This window comes from Portunus trituberculatus, chromosome 41 (genome assembly GCF_017591435.1).
Source record: "Portunus trituberculatus isolate SZX2019 chromosome 41, ASM1759143v1, whole genome shotgun sequence".
Classification (NCBI taxonomy): Eukaryota; Metazoa; Arthropoda; class Malacostraca; order Decapoda; family Portunidae; genus Portunus; species Portunus trituberculatus.
The window spans coordinates 18,170,246-18,186,063 of record NC_059295.1 but is presented as its reverse complement, the minus strand read 5'-3'; the positions used below and the strand labels follow the sequence as shown (position 1 = coordinate 18,186,063).

General features: G+C 36.1%; 1 protein-coding gene across 4 annotated transcripts in view; it reads left to right on the top strand.

The window, feature by feature from the left end:
* LOC123517196 (centrosomal protein of 164 kDa-like) overlaps positions 1 to 15,818 on the top strand; it is a 36,498-nt gene that overhangs the window by 16,387 nt on the left and 4,293 nt on the right. Inside the window, exons 5-17 of one of the 4 annotated variants that reach the window (XM_045277204.1) lie at positions 1,185 to 1,239; positions 2,030 to 2,233; positions 3,350 to 3,567; positions 4,082 to 4,771; positions 5,315 to 5,410; positions 5,798 to 5,916; positions 6,294 to 6,567; positions 6,910 to 7,010; positions 12,803 to 12,980; positions 13,344 to 14,468; positions 14,591 to 14,711; positions 14,868 to 14,999; positions 15,343 to 15,465. In XM_045277204.1, coding sequence (XP_045133139.1) covers positions 1,185 to 1,239; positions 2,030 to 2,233; positions 3,350 to 3,567; positions 4,082 to 4,771; positions 5,315 to 5,410; positions 5,798 to 5,916; positions 6,294 to 6,567; positions 6,910 to 7,010; positions 12,803 to 12,980; positions 13,344 to 14,468; positions 14,591 to 14,711; positions 14,868 to 14,999; positions 15,343 to 15,465 — 3,436 coding nt within the window. Of the gene's footprint in view, positions 1 to 1,184; positions 1,240 to 2,029; positions 2,234 to 3,349; positions 3,568 to 4,081; positions 4,772 to 5,314; positions 5,411 to 5,797; positions 5,917 to 6,293; positions 6,568 to 6,909; positions 7,011 to 12,796; positions 12,981 to 13,343; positions 14,469 to 14,590; positions 14,712 to 14,867; positions 15,000 to 15,342; positions 15,466 to 15,818 lie in introns of all 4 variants that reach the window. The other 3 variants (XM_045277202.1, XM_045277201.1, XM_045277205.1) reach the window with 3 other exon arrangements.

Sequence of the window (15,818 nt, the reverse complement as noted above, 5' to 3'; positions counted from 1 at the left end):
GCAGGGCTTCCCACGCGTGACGTCACTCTTGGAGGCCACGTGGATGCTGGTGCTGTAATTGGCTCGCGGTTTCAGTCTTGGCTCACGGCTTCGATCTTGGGTCATAGGTTAGAATTGGCTTACGACTGCGATTTTTCTTACAGATTACGTCTTGTCTCACAGCCATTTGTGAGTGGGAGAGGCAACGCTGTCATAATCTTATTTATGACGCATCAGATTAACGGTGAATTCATGTATGTGATCCACAGCACACAAATTTTTGCATAAATCATCTATTAACTAACCTGTGTTGTAATTTCATTTACATTAATGAGTATCGTGTTTAAGCAGAGACTGATTTATAGATTACCCAGCAGAGCGACCAGTGGCATGTCGCCATGAGCTGAAGTGGTTGAATTGTCACGCTTGTCGGCCATGTTCCCCGGATTGTGAATCAAAGCTTACGTATTTGAGAACGATAAACTGAATCGGTTGATGAATGGAGTAATATGGTGACTGCTGTACTCAGAGTTATGAGTGGTGTGTTACTGATACAGGTGGACTTGAGAGATGGAAGAGATGGAAGAATAGAATATTATGGTGACTTGGCCGTTGTGTGTTATGGGTCATGTAAGATGTCATGTTTTCCCCCTTTTTCTTGACGCTATGATTTTTTTTTTAACAGATTCGTTGACACTAACGTTGTATTCTCTTTGAATTGTTTGGTTGACTGTATACAACACTGCAATGTATCGTAATATAGTGTCACTTACAAAATAGATAAGTACAGTACATACAATATGATGAAGCTTTGTGATAGACATGAGAAAAATGGAAATTATAGATATAAAGCAAAGAGATAAAGTTCCTCAGCTAAGATTATGGATAAAGTGCAGAAATAAAGGTCATAGCTGAAGGTCAGACATTTAAGTCACAAGTGATAAGTTTCATAGCTTAATTTGATGGATAAAAATCATAAAACGATTAAAAGTTAAGATATGAACTTCATGGCTACAAATTTCAGATATTGATGTTAGTTCGCAATAAAATTCATAGATATAAAGTTATGTATGTAGTTGCATTCATGAATAATAATAAATTCACCATTAAAGTTCACGGTTAATTCAAAGATAGATATCAAGAGTGAAGCTGATGAAAATATGTATATTCTTCATAAAACTCAAATGTTATAATCTTTTCCTAAGGCACCTCTGAAACCTGTGGGGTCCATCAGTCAGCAGCCCCTAGCCAACAAGGAAGGTGAGAGAGAGAGAGAGAGAGAGAGAGAGAGAGAGAGAGAGAGACGCACACTTGTACTTGGTTTCCCTACAGATGTGTTTAATTTGAGGAAACACCTGCAGACTTGGGAAGTAGCACCTGTGTGAGATGGTGACAGGAAGGGAGTGGTTTGCCACACACTCATATGTCCTTCATTATCGCCTTTGTTAATTTATTTATTCATTCATTCATCCATATATTAATTTATTTATCTTCTTATATATATATATATATATATATATATATATATATATATATATATATATATATATATATATATATAATATTTTTTTTTCTGAGGCATTTGGCTGTTGCCTTGTATGTTGCTCCAAACTTATCATAGCTGTCCTGATTCTGATGTTAATTCACTGGTAACTGACCACCATCTTTTGTTAAAACTCTCTAGGGAAATTGTACTTGAGAACATGCATATTTGTATGAGTATATATGTATTAATTTATGATCTTATAAGCTTCTTTTACATTCTGCTTTGAAAGGGAATGCATGTCAATGTAATTTTGCATAGCTCTCACATCATCACATTTTCTGCTCAATTGAGCATTGACTATCATTAAGTTATTAGGCACTGGTTTTCCATCCTCACTGCTAGATTTATCTTTCCTTTTCTTGAGAAGTTGAACATATAACAGATTTTGCTTGCAAGATATCAAAAGTAATTTAATTTTGCTGATGATTTTTTGTTATCTTGCATCATGATGTGTGAACATACGAGTCACAATAGACAAACAGTCAGGAGACTTTACTTTTACAGGACAAGGGGTTCAGTCTCTGAGGAAAACCAACACCCATGACCAGCATGGGAGTGGCAGGTGGCCTGAAAAGCAAGCTGGGGGAAGGAGAGGGGAAGAGCGAGGGTTTGGGGACAGCACAGATCGAGGCCTTTCTTCTCCCCCTAAGTCCATCCTGAAGGGACCTGTGTTGGCAAGAGGCTCAGCTGGCCGAGGACAGTCCCAAGGCATGCCAGTGTTTTAACTTGTCCATTGACATATTTTCCATTTTATTTCCCACTAGAGGCTATGATGTCAGTGAATACTTGTGAGTCTGATTGCATTTACCTCATATTTCATGGAAACATCAGTATTGTGAATGCCTAATTTCTTGTAGTTGCTAAAGGTACTTGGCTGTTAAAACAAGATTTTCAATCAGAGAATAAATTTAATACACTGTCACCTCTATTCCAGCATCATTTCCTTTTTGAATCTTGGATTCTAGTTGACATCTTTTATATGATCCTTCAGACATAATTACAGTCATGGAATGTGTTTATTGAAGATATCACCTATCCCAGCACTTACATTGGGACTTTTCTTAGCACCTATGATAATTTTGTCCCTCTAGTACTGCATCTTGCTGTGCTCCCTTTAGCCTTATGTATCCCTCACTGTGTAGCATTACCTCAGGATAGTCTATGTGACCTTCAGTTATACCTTACATGTTGTCTAGTAAGTGCATTGATTTATTGATGAGGAGTGTGTTTGGCTGGAATGCTTGTCAAAACTTCAGTCAGTCAGGCATGGCTTCTCAGGGTGAGTGGAAGTGTTGTGCTGGACTCAGTACTGCAATGTAGAGAGTAATGAGTAGTGATTTTGCTGTGTGTACTGATTGTGAGGAGGCTGCTTTTAGCTTTTATATCTGACCTTTATTCTTACAACAATTTTTTTTTTTTTTTTTTTTTTTTTTTCAATAATTCCTAAAATACTTGTGGAATTTTTATTTTTTTGTTAGTGAAACATGCACCATTTTTACTTTGACTTTCAGTCTCCTAAGTACAAGAGAGTTAGTTATGAAAATAAGTAGAAATACAAATATGGGAGTGAAAGAATATATTACATATAACATGGAAGTTCCACCTTCTAAAATTGTGAGTATTTTTGAAAACTGCATTAAATATTTCTACCTTTATTACACATCCACAATGATAGAGTGGTTCAAGGAAGACTCCTGTACATACTGATTTCAAATTATACGAGTATCATGCATACTTACTTACTGGATTTTTGGGACTTTCTGTTTTCCTTTGCATTACTCTTGGTTGTGTGAGGTAGGTGTGCTTATGACTGTAGTGTTGCAGGACTGGACCGCATGCAGCTGCTGCAGCCCAAGGAGACCAGAAACATTCGCTTCGACTTCAGGACAGATGACTTGGAGTTTCACACATCTGAGGAGGAGTATGATGAGGAGTTGGATGAGGAAGAAGAAGAAGAGGAGGAAGAAGAGGAGAATGGGGATGAAGATGAAGAGGAGGAATATGAAGAGGAAGAAGAGTATGATAGTGAAGCTGAGGATCATGTGAGTATTGGAAGCTTATCCTCAACATGAAAAAAAAAGAAGTCCATTTTTTGCTGAGAAATTCATATTGATACTTTTTCACATGTGTGCTATGAATGATTCATGTGTAACCATGACCATGTGATGTGCAGTTGTTTCTGTACCTACAACCTCTTGTTGTGTTGCATCTAATTTTTTTCTTTTCTTTTCTTTTCTTTTTTTTTTTTATCTCAGAATCTAATTTTGTTAATCATTTTTAATCATTTGTTTGAATTAACTATCTAAACCACTGTCTTCCAACCTAGTGAATTATTCATGGATTCTTTAAAAGGATAACAAAAATGTCTTTAAAAAATTAAAGGGATTCAGGAAATGTTGAAAAATATGATGGCAATTTTTTAAGTTAATAATTTTCTTTTGCTTTTCTCTACTGTAAGAGATGAGTGTACATAATGAATGTTGCATGTGGATGTTGCCTTTAAGTACTAACAGTCAAACTCAGCTAATAACAATTATAATCTCTCATAACCTATAGGAGGAAGATAACATGTACAGAGACAGGGATGATCTGAATGAAGGTATAGGAGCTGGACTGATGCTCCAAGATGCCTCTGACCTGATGCTCTCACAACCAGCTCCAGTGCCTCTAAAACAGCAGTCTACTCTACCTCATGGACCAGACCCTTGGGCTGCTGAGTACCCAAAGAAGCCCCAACCACAGGACAAGATTCATGACCCTCTCAGGGATTTCAGAAGAGAAAAAGATAATGTGGAGAAGGCAACAAAGAAACCGTCAGAAGCAATAACTTTGCAGACTCCAGTAAAGATGCCTGAGCAGATTAAACCTCTTGAAACTGGAGATAATAAGGTGCAAAAATCAATGAGTGAGAATTTATCTGTGCAAAATCATCATAACAAACAATCTCCAGCCAATTCCTCAGGCAGTAAAACCCAGCAAGACGCTCCAGCAAATCAAAATACACTGTCTTCAGGGATAAAAAATCAGAATGTCAAGACACTTGAACCTAAACAACAAGAAGACAGGAAGCTTGAGTTAGAGGGAGCACCAAAGAATAGAAGAGTTAACCCTCTTGACCGTGTTGTGGCAAAACTGAGTGGGAAGACAGAAGAGAGAGGTGGGGCTGAGGAGTCCAAGCCTTCAGGAACCATAAAAAATGTCACAGTTAATCTTACTCAGCTTATGACAAAAGAAGAGGAGAGTGAGGTAAAGTTTTTATTCATGCACTCATTTCTTTTTTCTCATCTGGTATATTTTTTATTTATTTGCACAGCATGATATTTCCTGCTTCCCTGCATTATATCTTTTACAATTTTATGGAGCCAGGTATTGATTGGTGAATAATTACAAACAAAAATATATCATTATTCATGCTTCTAATGCAATAAGTAATGTTTGATTTTTCCTTTCACTTTTCTATGTATAGATATCTTGTACTTTCTTTCACTTGTGAAACTGTATCTTTGAATGAAACACATAAAGAAACCCTCTTCTTTTTCATCATTGTTTAGTTGACACACAGTAGGTTTCACTAAAAGGATTTTCAATACTTTCATTTCACACTGCTTAATTCCCTAATATGTGCAGTACTGCATGATGGAAATATGTAGACTTGCTACATAGCAGATATAAGATAAGATAGTAAAAACTATTGATTCCATTATAGGTACAAGATGATCAGCTATCCTCAATGACAATTCTGGTGCACACAAATTTACTGACATTAATGATGCATGATCTTATTTGTAGGATGATTACACTTCAAGAGATGATAATGATGATGATGATGATGACTCCCAGTCTGAGGTTAAGACAAGTCAGAAGGATTTGCAACAGAAAAGTCAGGTATGTGTCTTGCTGTGAGGAGAATCATAATCTTTTTAGATATTCTGTAGTTTTATTTATTTATTTATTTCAGTAAGCAAATGATAAAGTTATAGAAAAGTTGTTAAGTTCTTTTCTGAAGTCTGTAAATGTTTTATTATTTAGCTGTATATTTTACTGAGATCTCTGCTTAAGATACAGAGGAAGATGGGTTTTTAAACATTGCTCCATTTTCGTTGCTTTTTACTTTGTATGAGGAATACTAAGACAATATTTCCCCAACACAGAAGGAAAATGTACAACTGAATCATTCCTTTATCACAATAGGAATAAACAATCAATCAACATTTTAATAATAAGCATATGAAATATCCTGAGTCATGAATTACTTGATGCTACATTCTGCAGATCCAAATTGCGCAGCAAGAGGCAGAGGTCAGTGAACTGAGACGCCAACATGAGACTCAGCTGAAGGTTTTGAAGGAACAGTTAAACAAAGAATATCAAAACTTGCAGGAGAAATTAAAGTGTGTATTTTCTATATTTCATTGTAAAATTCAAATGAGATAGTAGTCTACTTTTAGAATGAAACATAATCTTTGTAGAAATTTATTGTAAGAGAGATGTTGAGAGTATTTTTTTCACTCAGAATCAATCATTTTTTAATTCCATTGTTGATACCAAATGTTTGTTGACTTTTATTGTGAGCTATATTTCTCATGCAAGCTTCATTAGATGCTTATAGGTCCTATTCTATCTTGTAAGGTTGAATTTTGTTACCAGTGTATGAATGATAAATATTTCTGCAGAAGTCTGTGGAGAATAGATATTTATGCATAATTTGTGTTGTAGATAATTGAGAAGCTAAATAAGGCTTCTTTTTGACATACTTAATCACAAACAGACAGGAACATAATTCTGCTCTCAACAAGCTCAGAGATCAAGAAAAGAAGACATTTGAATCATCACAGAATAAAATTTTACAAAAAGTTAAGGAAGAGAATGAGAAAAGTCTGAGTGAGGCCAAAGCTCAGCTTGAGGAAGACCATGGTAAGAAGAAAAAGAAGCTTCTTGAATATTTACAAAATGAGACTGAAGAAGAGTTAGAGCAGCTGAAGATAGTATTTGTGAGAGAAATGCAGCAGAGGAAAGAGGAGCTGCTGAAGGAACATGAGGAGGTGAGGACACCTTCCTGCCACTAAGACAAAATGATAGTTGGAGGAGAGCTTCTGATTTGCTTTTGCCTCTTCAAAGAAATTCATTCATATTTGGGTGATACTTATTTGTTTTGTTAGCTATAGTAACTATCAAAGAACATTTGAATAAAGTGAATATATGCCCTTTGTTTTCCAAGCTAGCATTTATTAACTGTATTCACATTTGCTGCATATTCTAAAACCTCCAAATAGAAAATGTTTTGAATAAGAAGAAACAAATGTGGCCATGAGAAGATTACTTTTGTCATTAATCACTTACATTGTGTGTAAGTGTTATTTGATGTTTATTTGGTCGTTTTGCAGGAAATGCAGGAATTGGAGAAGGATCTGAAGGAGTTGTACTCCCAACAGAAGATAAGTAAGCAGGAGGAGATTGATGCCACCCAAGCTGCTGCTGCTGCCAGGTATGGGGAAAGCTTGCACATGCTACTTATATATGTCATGGCATTTTTTTTATTCATATTGTCTATTTATGGTTTAATTTGTTAGTTATTCATTTTAAGTGCAAATCATATGAACAAGGAGCTTTACAAACTATTAATTGTTCACAGCATTATTGAATATTGATGAGTACATGACAATTATTAAGAAAAAAAATTAGTAGTCTAGAAATAGATATCTTAAGATGTAGATGCCATTTGTTTATTAGACAAAATTGATATATAGTCACATTTATAAAATAAACTTATAGCGTTATATTTGAATTGCATTATTTTGTATTATGTTAAAGTTTGTCATGATGAAATAGTTAAAGCATGTGCACACTAAAATACATCACTACTTTCACCAGACAGGTTACCATTTGGTGATGCATTTGACAATTGTGATAACTGTTTGCATGATTGACTTAACAGGTAGAAAGAAATTTTTAAAATTTTAGTGTGACTTTAGGAGATTGCATCTCTCTTTCTTGCTGCAATCTTCCTATTACTGCTGAGTGAAATGAACTTGGAACTTCTTAAATGTATGAAAAACAAGTACAAACATTAATTGAAGAAGAGAAAAGAATGAATGATGAGTGAAAGAAAATGCAAGACATGTTGAATGAGAATGCATAGTGTTCAGAAAAGGCAAGAATGGATGAACTTGTGCATTGGTTTCTTGTATGTAAGACATTGGTGAGGTATTGGTGAAAGGTCATTTTTCCATTTAATTTGTATATCATGTTACAAGTGTTTTTGTATCTGTGTTTGTATGCTGGTAATATCATGCCTTCCATTCATACACATTTATGCAATAGAGATTTCAGTTAAGACATTCCTTCATACTGTAATGCAAACAAATTACTTATTATCTAAATCATAGTTGGCATATCCTATTTGAGCATGGAATTGTGTTTTGTATTTTCTGAATCCATTGAACATATTTCAGAGCACTTTAATCAAACATCAGTCTTAAGTAAAACAAAAAAGTAAACATTTTGTTTGTGTGATTTTTCATACATAGACATAGTAATTAATTAATAGTGTCATTCATTATCTGACTAAACCTGTGCACATTGTGTGCAGTATATCTATCTACCTATCTTTCTATCTGTCTATCTATCTATCTATCTATCTATATACAGGCAACCCCCACTTAATGAAGGGGTTACGTTCCTAAAAAAAACCTTTGTTAAGCGAAACTTCGTTAAGCGAACCGATTACAAGCTTAACCCCTGACTTGAACTTCCATTGAGAGTAAATAAAGCGAGAGTGCATCATAGTACAGTGAGAGGTTTGATGAAAGTAAAAATTATGAAGTTGAACATTTAGGCAGTTTAATTTAAGTTATTATAATGTACACTAATGTATGTATGTACGTAAATTTATAATGTTGATGATCTTAAATTTATGAAAGGAGGGAGAGTGGAGCGGGAAAGACACTAACCAGCAACCTGTGGAATGTAAACAAAGGGTGCATCATTGTATCACAAACAAAACTTGTACCACATTTCCACAAGGCTTTCCATTTTATCCGTTGTAGAGTAACGAGTTCAGGTGGTTCTTTTAGCTTGCAAGGAAGATACGGTCTCACCAGCCTTCTTAATAGAGTCTGCTGACTTGAAAATAGTAGAGACAGTAGATGAAATCAAGATGGTGGCGAGCAATGCTATTAGTTTTCTCGCCTCTCTCGTGTCTGTGAATAATATCCAGCTTCACTTCGAAAGTAAGAGACTTCCTGGTCTTCTTAGCAACGCTAGGCGACATTGCAGGGCGTTTTGGTGGTAAGTTGAGCAAGGGAAGACGAGCTGCTGGTGACACTGTTATTGTTTTGAACAGGGGGAGTGAGTGGTGCACGAGTTGTCCATGAGAGGTGCTGGTGTATTCAAAAGCCTGTCAGCTTGCGTGATATGGATAAAACTTTGTTAAAGCGAGTTTGGTGTTCGTTAAACGAGCAGATGGTAGTAAAATGAAACCTTCGTTGTAGCGAAATTTCGTTGTGTGAATCTTTGTTAAGCGGGGGTTGCCTGTATATATATATATATATATATATATATATATATATATATATATATATATATATATATATATATATATATATATATATATATAAGGCATGGTATGTGAGAGGGGGATAACCCACATGACCCTACTTATGAGATAATGGCGTTTAAAGTTTATCACTGACTTCTACTATGAAAACAGTCAAAATGTATTACCATAATACATCAAATGAAAGATCTAGGGTAGTTCTGTCATGCCATGTGGTTGTTAGTAATTCCTCTTTTCATTTTAGGTTAATTAAGGCAACAAATTTTATTCATCCTCTACTCTGCATTTTTATAAAATGTGTGCTATGGTAGAAGAGATAATATATTAAAAAAAAACTATATGTTAGGGTTCACCTTCATCCTTTATATGGGCTTGAGACATTTCAATTCATTATCAGGAACAATGTTCCTGACAATGTCCTTAGCAGATTTATCAACCCAATAAATCCCCATCCAACCCAATAAATAATAAGAGTTGACTTAGGATGTATTACCGAGTCTTCCTCCCCATGAACAAAGCCGGTGGTCACGGTGGTGATGAAATATACTGTGACTCTTGATGACAGGCACTACCTAGTAGTCTTCTTTCCTCTTTTGCTGGGGCTCAGCACACCAGATATCCACATCAGTGTCAGGTTGAGACACCACAGGTGCATGGGAGTCAGCATGTTCATTGCTGAATGAAGACATGTTGTTATAAACAGCTTGCCCCTCTCTTATGTACAGGAGAGAGAGTTAATGTGGTCCATGCTATGGCACAAATCAGGCCTCAGTTCAACCATCAGGATGGTTGGATTTTCTCTGCTTGACCCTTCCACATCGTAATCACACCCTTAATGATAAGTTCCTACCTACAAATCAAAACCTCCAGATTTGAGGGTCATACCCCTCTCCCATACTGTGCCTTATATATATATATATATATATATATATATATATATATATATATATATATATATATATATATATATATATATATATATATATATATAATACATAATATATTCAAGTTTGGCAGAATCTTTTGATCTGAGAAGTAGAATTACAATGATGATGATTTGGATGGGGATTGGAGTACTAGTGATGTCAGTGATGAAAATGACAAGAAATATTTGCTCTTTAAATCACAGCTTCAAAGAAAGAACTGTTTGTATGTGGCAACTCATTATCATGCTTGTTATAATAACAAATTCTTATGTCTCAAGTTTCTGCTTTCCTTCATCAAAATTCACAATCATTGTGAATTTTCAACATATAATTTGAGAAAACTAACTCCTCTGTATTTTTAATTTTTCATCAAGGAAAGTATTCATGCATGAATCTGCTCATTCCGTCCATATATAAAAATGTGGAAAATTTACATCCAATGCAGCAGTTATACTGCAAAGCTGTTAACTTGAACTAAGCAGATTTACTTATCCATCTGGTAACCAGGCAGGTATGGTTTAGAGGCAGGGAAAGCCAAGATAAGGCATCTACAGTTATATATACATTCAATTGCATTCCCTCACACCTCTGCCTCTAGGCCTGGACGGGAGAGAAGAATGATGCGCACAGCAACATGGTGCACATGGGTCAGTTGTTTAAGAGGTCACGACTTTTAGATGGTGTACAGTCTAATTTGGTGTCTTCCTTTGTTAGGTAGGTGTACACATGATGGCTCTTGAGGAGGGTGACTCATTCTCTAATTCTGTCAACTTGAATTTATAATGAATATTCTTAAAGTAAATGGTTTGTGCAGTAGTGATTGGTGCTGTATTCAGGCAACCAAGTTTCTAGTGTCACATATGACCTTTTTAATACCTAGATATTGGCTGACTGTACTGTACATCCTAAATTGAAGATTTATTCATGAAGAAATATTGGTGAAATTTTATTGTGCAACTATTTGAGAATTTTGTTGGATATTGTTCATATGTGAAGTTATTGTTGAAACATAATGTTTTGTTCTTTGCTATATGTAGAGCCATTATTTATAATAAGTAGTACCAATGAATTCATCAAATAATTAACAATAATTGAAAATCTGCTTGCTGCAGTGCCAACTTATAGATGTAGCGGGTTCAATGGAATTTGAACAGAGTCCCAGCACATACAGGTAAATGTGTGGCATGTAAACACAGCCTGACTCCATTTGTTCACCTGAGGAGATCTGCACTCAACACCAGCTTGTCAGACCCAGCTTTCATGTGCCATGCTGCACTGGTATTTCTAAGACAGTAACATCAGTTAGAGTGTTTATTTGAATAGGATCAAGTCATTTGGTCTGATAGATATTGAAAGAGGCACATGCAATATAGAAGTTAATAGTGAGTCTTGCTTTTCCACTGTTCTGCCACCATACAGATGCATACATCTATGTCTGTCTGATGACTCACTAGATCTAGCATGACTGTATATACATATGTGTAATAATTATTGCTACAAGTAAATCACTACTAATGCATCTATTATGCTAACAGATACAAACTACTTCTAACTTGTTCACTTTTCATAGCTACAGGTTTCTTTTTGAGTCCATATTTCATTAATATGCATATTCTTTCTTATCAGTAATTTTCTGTTATTTATTTGTTTTTATTCATTCTTTGTATTTAAACAATACATAGCAAGTAATGATATCATGGGAGTCCTTGAGGTGTAGCATTGATTAATATGTGCTTTGGTTTCTTATATTTCTTTTGTATCTTTCTAACATTCATGTGATTTGAATTTTTGTACCATGAGCATCTTATGTAATACACTCTCTCCTCTGGCTTTACTAGAGGCAGTAAATTAAAGTGCTTGGATGAAGGAGCTCTGATACCAAGTCTCCAGCATGAATGTGAGATACTGAGTAGAAACATTGGGAATAAGAATAAAGTACAGTCAACCCTCGGCTATCGCGACTTCAGCTATCGCGTTTTATTGCTATCACGTACCCATGAAAAGCTGCTAAAATTTCATTATCGCGACCTCAGATGCCTGCTATCGCGCGCCCCGCCATGACGTCATGGGATATCTGAGCGCTCATTGGCCAAAACCGCCTTCCCGCCAAGATCAATGGCTATCGCGTTTTCGGCTATGGCGCGGCTATTTCGGCCCCAATTGGGCGCAATAGCCGAGGGTTAAGTGTACAGAGGTTTTTACATAAGTAGAGACATGAATAAGAGATGGTGTGTTCTGAAGCCATTTAGATGAAAAAAATTAAAAGTATAGTAAGGAAATGTGGTCACATTAGAGGAATAGAGAAGACGAAGATAGTAAGATAGTGCAGAGATTATATGCATGAATTTGATAAACTTAAAAATGCATTTAAGGTTATATAATGTGATCAAAGACTAAAAGAAAGAAATGGAATGCAAATAATGAAAGCAATAAAGCTGAGTCCACTTGGTTTTTACCTTACAAGATGAAGGTATGCAAGACTGCATGAATGTGTATGATGCAAGGAAGCACTGTGTGACAATGTTGCAGTACCTATACTGTTTAATTTTTTTTATGAAATGATAAGAAAAACTTTAACTCCATGACTATAGTCTTGTAATCCATAAGAAAAAAGTATACCATGCACATTTTCTTGTAAAGTACAGTAGTACCATGTGTTTATTCTTATTTATAATATTGTATATAGCCTCATACTATTACTACCTGTCATTTTCAGTATTTATTTGTTTATGTCAACTTTGAGAAAAGCATTATAAAGCTGAGCAATACTTCATAGTAATGTTTCCTCAGAAACAGCAATGACTCAGCAGCAGCAGCAGCAGCAGCAGCAGTGTCAGAGTTGGAGCTAAGCATGGCTGAGGTGTTACGACAGAGACAGACACAAATCAAGCGAGAGCATAATCGACAACTGGCCACATTGGAGGAGAAGCTTGATGAAGAGCTGGAGAAAGCAGCAAGACAGGCCAAAGAAAGAGTAATTCCAGTATAAGAGATAGCATTGTAACATGTCACCTGAGTTATGCTCTCACGTAGAAGGCTTATTTTTATAACACTGTTAATGCTTACACCATCCCTTGCAGTCACTTCCACTATTGAATTGAGATATCCATTATGTATTATGAGCCTCCATAAGAAGATGAAAGACAAAAGCAAACAAATTTTCTTGATTGAAGCTACATATTTAGCAATAATTAGAATCATTATACATTTATGTATGGCTTTCAGTTTTTCATGATAATGGGAATCCTTGTGTTACAAATGTCTAACTAGACTTAGCGCAAAAAAATATAAAAGTCTGCAATATATCATAGTGAAAACTCATTTCTTTTCTATGTAGGAAACTGTGGAAAAGAGGAATCATTCAGCTCGCTTGACTGCTCTCAAGGACGAGCATGAGAGAGAGCTGAGTGAGCTGGAAGACTCCCATGCGAGACACATACAGGACCTGGAAGCTGACCATGAGGCTGACGTGGGAAAACTCAAGTCCGAATTTAGGGCGGAGTTAATGATACAAAAAACTGAGCTGGAAAACAAATTAACGGAGTTCAGAATTGAATATGAACAAAAAATGGACAGTTTGGCACAGGAGGAACAGCCTGAAGAAGGTGGTGAGGCTTGTGAGGAAAAATCAATTGAAATGAATGATGACAGAAAGCAAGATGATGTTATGAATGAAGTGCAAGAGGATGCCAGGGCAACGTATGAAGACAAAACAGGAGGAAAGAAAAGACTTGAAGATGAAGAAAAGAGATATGATGAAATCTTGATAGAATTGCAAGAAAGGCGTAAGAGTTTAGAAGGTGATTTAGAGGAATTAAAAGCTCAGGAAAGCAAAGTCAAAGAATTAAAAACTCAGCACTCAGCAAAGTCTCACTCACTTTGCAGTAAAAATTCTTGCATCCATGAAACCAAATACAACCGCTTGAAAGCAAAGTACTCCAGTTTGGTAAACCGCATCAAATCTAAAAAAGCCAAGAGATCCTCCAGACCCTCACCAGTCAACCACAACAGTGCATCAGTTTCCAGTGATAAGAGCAGCATGGAGAGCAATGGCAACATGTGGGACAGTGGTCAGGCTTCTACAGACCTTACCCTTAGCACCACATCCCCTGGCCCACACCGCCCAATGCCACACAGGAGCTTCCACCATGGCAGCACCAGCGAGGCCAGTGAGGATGAGGATGTTAGGTTTGCTACAGAAATTTTAGAGAAGTACAATAGAGCTTCTGGTCAAAGCAGTGCTTGGGATTTGCAGGCTGGCCATTCAAAGCACAGAGTCACCACCCCAGTGTCCAGCACCCCAAAAAAGGCCTGGGCAGAAGATGAATTGCTTGTTCAAGGTAGAAAAGAACTGAGGAGAGCAGAAAAATTCCTTAAGTCCAGACAAATGAAAAATCATCGAAAAATGGAGAGCATAACAGCTGAAGATATACATAGGGAAATATTGCGACAGAATGCAAAGGTACAACGTATTGCAATATATTTGAAATATTACATAGCTCTTTATGTACATTTTCTATTCAGTGCTATTATGATAATCTTTAAAAGTGTTTTGTTAATTCATATATTTATCTTTTGGAACAGACAAGACATGGGCGCACCTCACTGGTGTATGGTGGCTCAGTGACATCAGACACAGAGAGTGATGAGCCAACCCATGATGTGCCTTCACCCGCCTCAGACTTTGGGCTGGACAGGATGCTGGGTAGGCAGTCTCACTCATTTTTAGCTGTTTTGTTCAGTATTGATGTAATTATGAGATCAGTGATATGTTATGTTTAACAGTTGATTTTATTTGACTTTGAATTTGCTGTTAACAAAAGAATTGCTATCATTTATTGTTGGGTTTCCTGATGGCCAGAACAAATTGGTTCTGCTAACAAGAGAAGTCAGACTCGGCTCCAGCAGCACTCCTCCAAGGGACACAGAGCCCCTTATCCGACTGGCAGTCTGGAGTTTGGTCTTAACAATCCCCTCAATACTCATTCCTCGGGTAGGCTGTGTTATTCTGCATATGTACTTGTGATTAACCATTTCCATTTCTTTGAGGTGCTTTTTAGTGTGTGGCCATAAGTGAAGCTCTCTATTGTCACTTTTCATTCATATGATACTGCTAGGATATCTTTTTGTTACTTTCACTTATTATTTTTTGTATCACATATTTATTTTCTTGTTTACGTTACCTTATTTACAGTACATATCTGAATTCTAAGTGGAAGTGGTATGTTCACATGTCCTATGATCTATGAAATATGAGAATTTAAGCTCTATTAAAGCACTGCTAGAGACAGAACAAACCATGCTCTGGGCCACAGGGTACAACGCTGTATCCATAGCAGGTCCCTTGCACCTGGAGCATCTCACTAGTGGATCGGTGCCAGATCTTGGACCAGAAACTGTTGACAGAGTTGCCAACATAAACCATTATTTGCAACAAAGATGGACAAGCTATTTTGGAGGTAAGCTTTACTGCCAAACACTTGTATGAGCCAATGTCATTTGTTCTGGATTAAGATTATAGGTGGAGCTCTCTTACATATTCAAGAGTATTGGGAATAGTAGATAACATAACAGATATGGTATAAGCATAAAGTGTGTGAATCTGGATGCCTGAAATAAATTTTGACTAATTTAATATAAAATAATGAATTTTAGATTTCAGATGTAGTGTTATGAAAGTGAATAACTGAAATATGTAAATTTGATCAAACAAAAGAAAAATAAGCATTGTCTACTTTAAGTTTGTATTAGTTTATGCTTATTCATCCATTCTGTTTAAACTTTGTTTTTCTGTTTTTATTCTATTAATTAT